We start from the raw sequence: 13,897 nt of genomic DNA, 5'->3' as shown, positions 1-13,897 counted from the left end.
AGCTCTATATATGCGCTCATGTGCCTCTGTAACCTTCGCAAGACCCGTGAAAGACCATCTGGAGCAATATCTCCAGACCCTGAACAAATTCATCAAATTATACCTTTCCTCTGGAACTAGCCCTGGTGTTCTTGCCATCGCTCCCTTCCCATAGTCTTCATATACTTGCATTCCAGAAAACCCACTTTCCTTTTTGGCGGAGGTCATCTGCAAAGAGGGGGAAGTGATGGCTTGGCATTAGAAAACCCTAATTGAAGCCCTACTCATGTGCAGCAATTGGTTGGAAACGCGTGTCTTGTACCAGGAATCCTCATTCATCAGTTAGTTCATCACACTGTAGTTGTGGACATGTGTGATGAACTAACTCATGAATGAGGATTCCTGGTACAAGACTGCCAAATACCAGCATGGTCACCCATGGTCATCTAGATACCAGTAAATCAACAGCGAGAGATCTGTATTTATGTCCATTCCAAAGAAAACTTACCCAGCATGATGCAGAAACTATTGAATAATATCATTCACATCACATGCAAGTAAAATGTTGCTGAAGATAACCCAAAAATAGTTGCAGCACTACATTGACAGGGAAGTGCCAGAAATTCAAGTCAGATTCAGAAGAGGACATGGAACAAGATATATAATTCTGAATCAAGCGGCTCTTGGTTGAAAGCAGGGAGTACCAGAAAGATGGTTATTTTTATTTTGTTGTACAGATCATCACAGACTTTGAAAACCATAGAGATAAATGGGACTCCCAGAACCCTTCACTGTGCTCATGTAGAACCTATGCATCGAGCAAGAGGCAGTCATTCAAACAGAGCCAGGGAATACTGCATGGTTTGAAATCAGGAAAGGTATACATCAGGGCTGTATTCTTTCACCATACTTACTTAATATTCATGCTGAGCAAATAATCTGAGAAGCAGTATTATATGACGAAGAAAGCAACATTAGGATTGGAGAAAGACTCATTAATAGCAATGATATGCAGATGACACAATTTTTCTTGCCGTAAGAAGAGAACTCGAAGCACTTACTGATGTCGATCAGACTGTAGCCTTCCGAAGGAATGAAGGGAGATGAAAGTCCTCACAACTGGACCAATAAGCAACATTGTGATAAAGGGTAACGCAACTGAAGTTGTGGAGGACTTTGCTTTCCTTGGACCCACAATCAGCAGCCTGGAAGTTGCAGTCCAGAGATCACGACACACTGCATTGGACAAATCTGCTGTAAGAATTTCTGTAAAGTATTAAAGAGCAAACTTGTCCCTTTGAGGCCTAAGATGTGCCTTCCTTGAGCCATGGTATTTTCAGTCACTTCAAATGCGTGTGAAAGCCGGCCCATTAGTAAGGAAGACAAGTGAAGAGCCGATGCCGGTAAGTAGGATGTTGCTGACAAACTGCCAGGAAAACAAAATAACAACAACAATTGTCTTGGAGGAAGTACAGCCATAATGCCCTTTAGAGGGAGGCCGGGATGACGAGACTCTGTGTCGTGTGCTTTGGATTCCCCGTCAGGAGAGACCAGCCTCTGGCTAAGGCTGTCGTGCCTGCTGCAGTAGAATGTCGGTGAAAATGGGGAGTAGTCTAATTCAGGTGGATTGACACAGGGCTGCAACCCTGGGTTCAAACTTAACAATTGTGAGCATGGCGCGAGACTGACAGTGCTCCATTCTGTTGTACACGGGCTTGATGTGAGTCAGGGCCCTTCACAACACCGTAATACCAAGAGTACTTCTTTTATTTTGAAATGATAATACTAATAATTACTTTATTACTTATTATACCATTTATTATTTATTGAGCACCTACCACATTGTGCTAAACCCTTTTCTAGCTCATTTAGTTCGAAGAATACCATTTTTTTCCAAGAAGAAAAATGAATTTGGGAGAATTGATTCCAAATCACACATCATAACTGGCAGAACTGTAGTTGAAATCTGAGTGTTTATGGCTCTAAACCCCATACTCATGGACATCATGGATAGATATGGCTGTTTTCCTAAAGAGCATCAACATAGGTGAGATATTATCGATAAACCGAGCATCATTTTAGACTGCCCATTTCATTAGTTACAGTGTTCTACTTACCAATAGAGATTTGCATCGAATTGTATGAGGAATGTGACTGTAAAGAATCAGACTGATGACATAAAGCATTTGCAAATGCTATTTTTATTAATAAACCTGACATGGGTATGAGGTCTTTGAAGATAATCCAGTTGCATTTAATATCTCTTTATTTCAGCATCTGCATCATTGTCACTCATTTTCCCCGCAGACTCAGCCACCTTTAGTCAGCGGCTTTGCAGCCGATCTGCATGTTGGAGGGGGATGTCAGCTCCACTCCCTCAGAAATCTGCTGAAGGAATCACCGTGTCTGAGGAGCATCTTTTGGCCAGAAGAGCCCACCTTCAGAGAAGCTGATGCGTGGGCTTTTGAAGCAGGGAGAACAAAGACACATATATGTGGTCCAAAGTTTCCTGTCCTACCTTTATCTTCCTGTGTGGTCTTTTTCATTTCCCTGGGGTTTTTAGTTCTTAAGAGCTTATGTTTTCCTTGTCCTTCTGAAAATCTCCTGTTCAAAAGACCCCCCAAACTCTTCACACCAATGTATGACCAAGATACTGCTGACTCTGGAAAAGAGAAGCCTCAGAGTTGAAGATGCCAGAACGGCTACCCCTTCTTATCAGGATTCCCCCACCTACAAGGTGGAGAGGAAGGAAAAGATGTCCTGTGAACTATGAATTAAGAACCTTAATACATGTGGCAGCAAGGAGTCCCAGTGGCGCAGTGAGTTAAGCATTGGGTTGCTAACCACAAGGTTGGCAGTTGAAATCCACCAGCAGCTCTGCAGGAGAAAAGGAGGCTCGCCCCCCCATGAGTATTTACAGTCTCAGAAACCCTCTGGAGCAATTCTACCTTTCCCTACAGCAGTGGTTCTCAACCTTCCTAATGCCGTGACCCTTTCATAGTTCCTCATGTTGTGGTGACCCCCCAACCATAAAATTATTTTTGTTGCTACTTTATAACTGTAATTTTGCTACTGTTATGACTTGGGCAACCCCAATGAAAGAGTCATTCGACCCCCAAAGGGGTCACGACCCACAGGTTGAGAACCGCTGTCCAACAGGGTCACTGTGAGTCAGAATTACCTCAAAGACATTGAATGATGTGCTAGAAAGGACCTTGTGGGGCAGTAGTTACAGCATTTGGCTGCTAATCAAAATGTTGCCAGTTCACGGGCTGCTCCATTGGATGTAAGATAAGGTAGTCTTCTTCCATAAAGATCACAGCCTTGAAAGGCTCATGGCACTGTCCAGCGTTGCCCTATCTGGCTAGTATAGGTTGGGACCAATTCAGCGGCAATGGCTTTGCTGGTCAGCTCTTTCACACATAGTTTGATTACTCCTATGGTCTAGTACCACCTGCTGGTAGATGTTGTCTCCACTATTCAATTGAAGAGTCAGAGACCCGGTGAGATGGCCTATCTGCTGTTCTTGTAACAAGGGGCAGAACTGGGATCGAACCTTGGTCTGCCAACAGCTTATCCCTTTCTAATAGCATCTTTACGGAACTCACAGCTAGTTTCTGCATGTTCAAATGCATTTTTTGATGCTCCTGGAGAGAAGAAGCCACTCTTTTATCAGATAAAATAACTTTGACCCTGACAGAAGGCCGGGGCGAAGGTGCCCCTACAGTAGAACCCATGACAATCTAAAATAGCCTACGCAGAGGCGCAGCCTCCACAGAGGAGGGCGAGGAGCAGGGATGTCAAACCCAGGCAGTGCATCTCCTCAGCTTGGCTTTCTGTAAGCTGCTCTGAAGAGGGCTGGAGTCCGGGACCTGGACTGCGGGGAGCTCTCAAGGGTGGTAGTTTCCCAAGGGAACAAATAGGACAGTCCGACTTTGGAAGGACCCAGAGGTCCACGTGGTTCTTGTTTGGGCACAGAGCTGCCAAGGGCTTCTACAGCAAAAGGAAGAAATCTCTCTCACACTGGAGTTTCCCCTGTGATCTCTGTGCGATGGAGGAGGTCGCCTGGGGAAGAGTGTTCTTTCTTTTCAGAGTTACCATACTTCTTGTATCTCTCACTGCGTCAAGAGTCGAAGGAAGCCACGCATTTAAGGTCTTTTTAATAGTTATTACTTTATAGATGAGCATTGTCACTGAATGATCTGTGCTCCCTGACCATTTGTAATTGTCGCGATTGGTAGGCAATCTAAGGCTGTTCTTCTAGCAGTAATAGTTTCCATGTCCTTGATGGTTAGGATTCCAGACACAGTGTTTAGGAGGTTATATGAAGCTTCTCTAGCTCTAGACTTTTTTGTTTTCTTCTCTCTATATCGTACTTTATTGTGGACCCACATGGTTACTGTGCTCTTACGTATGTGCTACTGGGACAGTGGACCCCAGTGCCTGCTTGTGGAATGGTATACTGCTCCAGCCCGTGGCTTCCAGGGACTCACCACAGTGCTTTCTGTTGCTTTTAGGCAAAAAATCATGATGAAGGTTTTACACAGCAGTTTGTGTTCATTTAATAATTTCTAAGCAAGTTGTCCTAGGGGATGTTCCCTACAGTGTGTGAGCCTTCACGTGATTTCCATTCTTGTTCTTCCATTTCCCATACAGCTTGTTTCCCTGCCTAATTACCCTCTGATCTTGATTTTAAAGTAATTGTTGACCATTTGATCTCATACAGGTATGGCTGTTTCTGTTTTCTTTTTGTTTTTAAGAACAGCGTACTAATTGGTGGTATTTCTTATTGCTATGCCTAGTCTTGAAAAAGACATCTAGAAAATAATACTAACAGCTGATAATTGTTGCGCACGAGGTGCTAAGCAGCCTTCTCAGTGGCTTGTTGGCGTTCATTCCTTTGATCCTGACAACAATGCCAAAGAAGTAGGTGCTGTCACCTCTTGATTTTATAGATAAGGAAACAGAGTTACAGGGAGGTAAGTATGTACCCCAGGCCCCACAGCCAGTCACTGTGAAGCCAGCCTATGATCCAGGGACACAATCCCGAGCTATAATAGAGGACTCTGGTGCAAACCTGTGGCCTTTAGAAGAATTCGCCTTAGCGTCCTCCTTGAAGTTTCCAATGCTATCACCTGGGCTGTTGGACTCATGCAGAGTGCTGCCCCAGCAGGTGTGGACCAGCAGCCTGGCTGTGCAGTAGTATACCGCTCCAGCCTTGGCGTTCACGGACTCACCACATTGTTTTCTGCTGCTTTTAGGCAAAAGTGACGATGAAGAAAATCTTTGCAAGTCAGCCCACGGGGCTGCGAAAGGGGCCTCTGAGGATGGCAAGGACCACAAGCGCCCCAAGCGTCCCAGAACCATCTTGACAACCCAGCAGAGGAGAGCGTTCAAGGCCTCGTTTGAAGTCTCCTCCAAACCATGCCGGAAGGTACAGGAGGGGAGAGGGCTGACAAAGGAAGTGGCCGTGCCTCTGCACATGCCCCTGGGATGTAGATGGGGCCCTGAGGGTTAGGACAGTAGGGAGGCTGGTTCAACAGAGCCTGTGCATGTGGCCCTGGAGTCTTGTTGGAGACCCCAGAAAGCACTGAGGCTGGGGTCAGGGATATAGTAGGTTCCCCGTATACTTTTAGGCATGCTTATCATCCAATGGGGCCTTTTCTCCTTCCTTTCGGTCCATGGAAAGTCATGGGAGTAATGATAAGTACCAGTGTGGCATCAACTGAGATGCGGTACCCGGGTCTAGAAACACAGTGGCTTAATAAGAGTTTGTTTCTGCCGTCTGTCATAGCTCAGAGGTGAACAGTCCAAGCTACCCATCACCTAGGTCAGAGGGGCTGCTCTGGTTGACCAGTTTGTCCAGCAGGGTAGAGAAAGCCCTGGACACCTGCTCGCAGCTAGGGTAGAGCAAAGAGAACCGAAGGGTCAGCTGATCCAGAGGTTGCTTGCGTCACCTTCCCTCATAGGGACTGGCCACGATTTACTCACATGACTAACCCTTCTGCAAGGGAGGCTGGGAAGTGAGTGTCTTCCTGGCATCACTGATGACCGTGTGTCCTGCTATACCGTGGAAACTCAATTACTCAGCAGAGGAAGGCAGACTGTGTCTTGGATACAGTCAGTAGACTGTCACAACAAACGGGGCCCATTTAGTGAGTGTTGCTTTGAGTCTCCCTGAGTTGATTTTTGACTCCTAGTGACCCCATGTGACAGAGTGGAACTGCCTCCTAGGGCATTCTGGACTATAATCTTTATATGCCAGGTCTGCTCCAGAGCTGCTAGGGAGGTTTGAACCACCAACCTTTCAGTGAACAACTAAGTGCTTACCTCTGAGCCATCAGCACCTGCCATTTATTGACTGCCTGTCATATGATGGGTGCTGCCTTCCACACAATCAGAAGAAAGAACAGAAAGCATCCTTTATTGGAATACATAGGAGACATTGATTATTTTAAGCTGTTAGCATTGCTTCCCCCTCATCCTCTTTGTATGTCAGCTTTTGCTGCGATAACATACAACGCAAAATGTGAGTGGTTCCCAGCAAACATTTATTTCTCATTCCCGGGCTGTGGAAAAGCTCTGGTGGCCCGGTGGGTTAAGCAGTGGGCAGCTGAGCACAAGGTCAGCAGTTCAAACTCTGCAGGGGAAAGATGAGTCTGCCTGCTTCTGCGAAGACACAGAGTCCCAGACACTCTGTACAGGGCGGCTTTGGGTTGGGATCGATTTGACAGCAGTGGCTTGGGCTTGCTTTCGTTTGGTTTGGTTCCCAGGCTGTGGGTCAAATGGGGCTTCCCTGGGTTCAAGTTCAGGTTCAGGTCTGTTTCATTCATTCCAAGGTCCATCTTCAGGGAGCCCCGCCTGCTGTGTGGCTTTCTTCTGAGGATGGCAAAGGGCAGGAGACCAGGGCAAGCCCATCAAAAGCCTCTGCCTGGGTGCCACATGCAGCATCTCCCCCCACATGCAGCTTGTTCAAGCCCCTCAGTGGCTAAGGGTACTATGAGAGCATTGGAGGAGGGAGATCCTCTCTGAGTAGGCCCGAGCTCAGTTACTTAACGCTACATGAACCACATTTCTGGCTCAGGTACGCCCTGGTCCTAGGACTTGCCCCTAGGCAGTTGCCAGGCATCAACTTGAAGGAGATATGTGTGCACACAGCTATAACACTGGGTCAGGGCAGGGAGTGCTGGGGACTGATATAGAGGCGCTGGCCAGGAGCCGTGAGGGAAGAGAAAGGTCACTTCTGTGGAGGGAATCAGACAAGGCTTTGTGGAACAGGTGGCCTTGGCTCTGGGCCTCTGAAGGATGGATAGAGTTTCAACAGGTGGAGCTGGACCCCTGTGCAGATGGCTATTTTTGGTGGCTTAGCAGAAGGAATCTAATCACGCAACTTCTCCTAAGCCTCTGCCCAAGTGGCCTGAGCAAGGGGAAGTGCTTCCTGAAGCCACGGGTTTGCACTGATCATGCCTTTTATTCAAGCTGCTCCTCCCATCCCCGTTCCTCCTGGAATCTAAGGGAGAGCCCAGCGCTGCCGTCTCCTAGGCCCAGTGTCCCCTAGGAAGGCTGTGCTTCTTGCCTCTTCCCTTCTCGCCACTTGGCCAGCCCTGTATGGAGGGCCAATTTTGAACTCATCTGCTAATGCTCTGCTTACTGAGTGGCACAGATGGGTAAGTACTCTACTGCTAGTCAACAGGTTGGCAGTTCAAACCCAACCAGAGGCACCGCGGAAGACAGACCTGGCGATCTGCACCTGAAAAGTCAAAGCCTTGAAAACCCAGTGGCGCAGTTCTGCTTAACAACAGTGTTCTTTCCTGGACCCCGATGGTCCTGTCCCCACACAGCCTCCGTGCATTCGCCGGCATCAGAGCCCCCTGCCAGGTCCCACCTCACTTAGGCTATTGGTGGATATGAATGCTCATTAAAGCCTTCGAAGTCTCTTAACGCTAGGACGGACAACACACAAAACATAGCTCTATGAATTCGGAGAAGAGAAGAGAGGAGAAGGGAGAGCCATTGCTTTTGTCAAGTGACTTCCCTTGTTCTCCTGAAGCATGTTAGCGCGTGTGCATGGAACCCAGCAAAGACACAGGACTGGGCCTTGCTAATGACTAGTGATCCAAACCAAACTCACTACTGTCAAGTCCGTTTTGACTAACAGTGACCCTATATAGCCACACTCACTGCTACCCACTGCCATCGAGTCGAGGCAGACTCACAGCGACCCTATAGAACAGGGTAGAACTGCCCCTGTGGGTTTCTGGACTGTAACTCTTGAAGGGAGTAGATAGCACTGTCTTTCTCCCACAGAGTGGCTGAGTCTTATGGTTAGCACCCCATCGAGCGACCACTGTGCCACCAGGCCTCCTATATAACTATAGGAAGGTCTAATTTCCAGCTTAAGAGAATCCCTGAAGACCCTTGTGAGGACACACATCGGAATAGCAGCTCCCTTGAGCCCTGGTGGTGCAGTGGTTATGGATCCACATGGTTGGCAGTTCGAAACCACCAGCAGCTCCTAGAAAGAAAAAGACTGGGCTTTCGACTCCCATAAAGCCACAGGGTGTCACTCTGAGTCAGCATCGACTGGATGGCAGTGAGTTTGGTGTTTTGGTTCTCTGCCTGAAGAGGAGTTATGCTCTGCGGTTTTTGTCTCTGCCTGTTCTGTAGGATGCTGCCTGTTGGACCCCTACTGTGTGAGGCAGGACACGTTCCAAGCCTCCTTCTCGAGAATGTGATGTTTCTCTCATTTACTAATGTTCCCTTTCCTCAAGGTGAGGGAGACTCTGGCTGCGGAGACAGGGCTGAGCGTCCGCGTCGTTCAGGTGTGGTTCCAGAACCAGAGAGCTAAGGTAACTGCTCCTCACTCCTCCTCTGCCTCTGGCTGCCGGTGTCCTGAAATCATCACAGTAGGAGGTGTTCACTCGCCTCTCCCCAGGTTGTGGTACAGAGCAGTCCTGTTGATTGGAGCTTCTGCTATCAACAACCATCTCAGCCACACATCCCTCGAGAAGGGGAGCAATGAGGCGTTTGTCTTAGAGAAATGGTGGCTTGCCAACCTGATGTGCTCATGAACATCTCTGTGTCTTCCGCTCCTGCAAGCATTGTATGTTTGCTTAACCCAGATTCCCAAGTCCTTTTACAATTTCAGTCAGAAACCCAAATGGCAGACACCTGACTGAGCCCCGCAACGCAAGAGCGTGCAGTGAATGGCATGAGTTTGTTGACTCAGCTTCCCCCAGGGCCCTCTCTGACGTATGCCCAAGGCACCCATTTGTCCTCTGCATCCAGCCAACCCCTTTTTCCCCACACAGTTTTGCTTCTAGATCTTTTTTTCATCTATCCCTAATAATTTATGTGTCCATTCATCTATGGCCTTGACTTTTAAGATGTGATAATTAATGTCTCATTAATAGATCATGACAACTGATGGGTCTGGTAGTATTTGCCTAACTGAATTCCTCAGGGCAGGGCTATTGATGGATACCCCATCAGAAAAGGACTTCATCGTTAAAGAAGAATGAGAGGGCCAAGAATCAGGGCTAGATTTACCCAATCAACAAGGTAAGCATGGGCTAACCGGTGCTTACTTACTATTCAGGGAAACCCATGTGCAATTATTCATTACCCTGTGCTTACCTGGAGGCCTTTGATTTCTGTCAGAAGGCACTGCAGAATTGGGAGAGAGAAGCAAATCCTAGCCATAGACCTAAACGCAGACCTTAGATGTGGTGGGAAAACGTGGAATTGTTCCTTACAGGTTAATACCTTGCTGACTGAGTCCCCCATCCCCGCCAGGAACTGCACGTTATGGAAGAGGCTTTGCAACTGCAGGAAAGCGCTGTGGGGCTGCGAGAGAGCCAGGTGCTAGCCACACCTACAGGCAGAATCCTTGATGTGGTTTAAAAAATGTGAAATTGTCCACGACAGATTAGTGAGTAAGCACCCATGAGCCTGTGCTTACCTTGTTTATGGAGTCATCTGACACTGCCTACAGCCTAGGCATTCAGAAAGCACAGAGCCTTTTGAAAGCTCTGAGCAATAGTGCAGTAACGAAACGCATTTAGTGCTTTTTAGACGGTGTCTCCTCTACTCAGGGCGCACACTCAGAGCAGACCCTAGCGTCGGATGGCGCTCTATAGGCCACAGAACACCGTGTGGGAAACACGGGGGTAAAGTACAGTGTTCCTCCTTCAAACATGCAGCTGGGTTAATGGGTGCTTCGCCTCCCGAAGGCAAGGCGGAACTCGGCAGCACGTGGCCTCCTGCCACCGCCCCGATGGCCTCTGGCTCCAGCTTGGGGGTCGGGGGCCCTGGGAACTCATCCGCTGACACTGCGCGGACGCGGTGCCACAGGCGCCACCCGAGAGGCGCGTCCGTTTCCTTTGCTGAGAGGAGAGCAGCTTCTCAGTAGCAAAGTAGAAAAGGGAAAGTTCCCCGTCGGCTGCGATGCAGCACATCGGAGGCGTTTCTCAAGTCTGGATCCTTGAACACAAAGCTAGGGAAACGCCGCCCTGCGCTCTCACGCGGAGGCCAGCGCTTCGTGTTTCCAGCTTCACCCCGGACCCGGCTGGGCGGGGAGGGGGTGCCGCCACTCTCATCCTGTGATTCTTGCTTCGCCAGATGAAGAAGCTGGCCAGGCGGCAGCAGCAACAGCAGCAGGATCAGCAGAATACCCAGAGGCTGGCTTCTGGTAAGCGTCGGCGCTGACCCATTCACTACACGCACCTTCCCGGTGGGCTAACAGGTGTATTCCGCAGGCCGCGCGCCTCCACCTGTCACCCGCCGCCATCGCAGAGGTTTGTGCGTTGCTCTCACGCTGAACTGGCTTCAGTGGAGCCTCCAGTAGGAAGACGGGGCTGCTATAAAGAGCCGCAGTCTCAGAAACCCCGGGCCTGGTTCTACTTTGCCCAGTAGGCCAAGGAATCAGAGTCAATTCTACAGAAGTAGATTTGGGGTTTTATCGTGTTTGGGGTTTTTCAAAATCATTTTATTAGGCGGGGGACGGGGTGTCTTCTAAATCTTTTAACAATCCATCTTTCAATTGTACTAAGCACACTTGTACTTAGGTTGCCATCAACGTTTCCAAAACCGATTTTATTGTTGTGTTTTGAGTCCGCCTGCAGACAGGCTAGGAAGAGAAGCCTGGTAGTCTACTTCTGGAAGTCAGCCAAATGAAAACATGAGGGTATCACAACGGTGGGCTCTGCAGCCCGTCTTGGGGATGGCGCAGGACCAGGCAGCAGCGTTTTGCACGGGGTCACCGTGAGCCAGGGGCTGACTTGACAACAACTGACAAGCACAGTCCATTAAGTAGAAGCCATGATTGGGACTTGGCCACTTCCCAAATAATGCAAATAGGGCAAGTAATGGGGGTGAAATAAAAGTAGTCCCCAGGCCTTCTCCCGGATGCCGTTCAGACTCAGACGACCATGAGACTCACCCTTAGGTGAGCAGAGAGATGATCACTACTCCGTAGATTATTACTACATTCCGTAGATGAGCAAACCAAGCCTCTCCGAGAAGGAATGCGGTCCTGGATCAGGAAGGGATGGCGCTGGGCTTAGAGCCCATCACTCTCGGATGGTCAATTCCTCCTGCCTTCCCCACCCTTCCATGCCACTCGCCCTTCATTAGGTTGTCGTGCTTGTTCTAAACAAGGTTGTTCTATGAATGGGAAATGGGTTGAAAACAGTGTGTAGGAGTCTTCAAGGATGTTAAAAGAAGAAAACCAAGAATCACTCTAGTAGAACAACATCTTCTTCCAAGGCTGTGTCCCTAATAATCCATCTGGGAGAATTGCTTGAATTTTCTTTATGTCTTGGAATACGGCTTCTCACATTGTCTTGGGCACAGGAATCGCTGAGGATCTTGTTCCGAGGGCGGATTCTGATTCAGAAGATCTGGGTGGGGCCTGGGAATCTGCATTTTAACAAGGTCCTCAGTGATGCTCCAGCTGCTTATCTGCAGAGGGAGGACCACACTCTGAGTCATACAACATGGTGTCGGTTCTCAACCCCGTCAAAAGAGCTCCTTGTCCTTGCAGGGACCCTGCCATGGGCTGGAAACCTGGCCTAGGCTCTACTTAAATTTGGCTTCTTTCCTTCCTCCAGCCAGGAATCCCCTTGGTTTCTTACTTACAAGGCTAGATATTCGGGAGAAAGAAGAAGCTTTCTACTTGCATAACGAGTTACAGTCTGGGAAACCCACAGGGATAGCTCTACTCCTGTCTTATAGGGTTGCTATTATGAGTCAAAATCAACTATGAACTGACTGGAAGGCAGTGAGGGTGCTGCATATTAATATCAAGATCTATGTTCCAAAGATAGAAAAAGGAAACAAAGGCATTGGTGCAGAAGAACAAAGCAGCAAGCTGGTGAAGACACCTGAATTCTACCCTTTGCTTCACCCCCCAAAAAAGTTCCATCTGGGACTAGCCTTTCATCTCCTGTAGCCTCAGGCCACACAGGAATCTAACACTTGACTCATGGGGAGACCCATGCACAACAGAATAAAATACTGCCTGCCCCTGCACGAAACCTACGAACACTTGTAAATTGCACCATGGTGATCCAGAGAGTTTTATTGGCTGGAAGTAGATCACCAGACCTTCCTTCCTACTCTGTCCTCTGAAACCTCTTCGGTGTCATAGCAACATGCAAGCCGTCAATGACAGATGAGTGGTCGTTTCACATGTGATGATTAGCTGGAAATCAAGCCTAGGGTCTTACTCATACGAGGCAAGAATTTTGCCCCTGAACAAATCTCCAGAGTAAGGTGATAATGTCTAATAACCCTATGTTCAGAGTCCCTGAAAGTTCAAAGAGAATTGTAGAAAGGAGAGCCATTTAGTGAGAGCCATGGAAGTTGACCCCATAGTGGCCAATACACTCAAAGGGACCAGAGTTCATGAAGGCATTATGAGGGCACAGACTCAGTGCTTGGGACCAACTTCAAATAATTCTAAAGGTGGACCCCAGGATAGGCTTCAGAGTGCTGAGACCTGTGGGAGAAAGTTGCTCTCATCTTGTAGCTGAAGAAATGGAGACCTTGGGTGTTGCTACAACCGTGTTCAGGGAACCACAGCAAGATTCAGGGGCAGGGCCTGAGTTTTAGTTTTGAGAAAGTTCTGCATGAGTGTACCATCCTGTAATCACTTATACCAGCCCATAGTTGTGTCAGCTCCAGGCGGTCACCCGGCCCAGCGTGGGGATTCCCACTCGACCGGTGGGCTCCTAGTGAGGTACCACTGGGAGGAGCTGCAGAAGCCTGCACTCCAGTGGCTGCCAAACCAGGGCACAGCCTCCAACTCTGTTCAAATGATAGAGGGCCAGGAAGCTCTCCGAGTAAACAACCCCTCCCCTTCATTCCGTAACCTCCAAAGTGATTCCTGTGGGATCTTCAGGAGGGCACAGGCTGGGCACACTCACATCCCCTTATCCCCTTCTTTTTATGAGTGAGCCCACCAAGATCCAGAGAAGGAAGCTTATCTGGCCAAGATGATTCCATTGGTGTGCTAACAGCCTCTCAGATGGCCCTCTGGGATGATTCCTCCAAAGGAGGGTCATGCCCTTGTGTAGTTCTCTGCCATGCTTCTGAGGGCTAACCTAGACAGTGACTTTCAAAGTCATCAAAGACTCTGTAGCTTCTGCTTCGGCCTCTCTTGGAGGCCAGCTGCCAAGTGACAGGATACTTAAATAGCAGCCCTACGGACAGGTCCACATGGCAGGATTTGCATGGGCCTCTCAGACCCAACACATCCGTCTCCAAGGCCAGGGCTCCCTGCCCTGCACTGACTGACATGTCTCGCTCACTCTCTTCTGTGGAGCAGACCAAAGGCCAGTGCTAGGAAGGAATGCTGGGGGGCCGGGGACGTGTAACCCAGAGGATGCTCTGTGGCTCTCTCTCCCAGTGACACCGG

General features: G+C 48.8%; 1 protein-coding gene across 1 annotated transcript in view; it reads left to right on the top strand.

Annotated features, from left to right (window-relative positions):
- LMX1A (LIM homeobox transcription factor 1 alpha) overlaps positions 1-13,897 on the top strand; it is a 209,144-nt gene that overhangs the window by 192,340 nt on the left and 2,907 nt on the right. The window contains exons 4-7 of the mRNA XM_004706764.2: positions 5,241-5,413; positions 8,751-8,828; positions 10,600-10,669; positions 13,826-13,850. Of these exons, the coding sequence (XP_004706821.1) occupies positions 5,241-5,413; positions 8,751-8,828; positions 10,600-10,669; positions 13,826-13,850 (346 nt within the window). The remainder of the gene's footprint in view (positions 1-5,240; positions 5,414-8,750; positions 8,829-10,599; positions 10,670-13,825; positions 13,851-13,897) is intronic.

Source organism: Echinops telfairi, unplaced genomic scaffold, assembly GCF_000313985.2.
Source record: "Echinops telfairi isolate 266 unplaced genomic scaffold, ASM31398v2 ScPeMD7_7424;HRSCAF=8462, whole genome shotgun sequence".
In the NCBI taxonomy this organism is placed as follows: Eukaryota; Metazoa; Chordata; class Mammalia; order Afrosoricida; family Tenrecidae; genus Echinops; species Echinops telfairi.
This window is presented reverse-complemented; position numbering and strand designations above follow the sequence as displayed.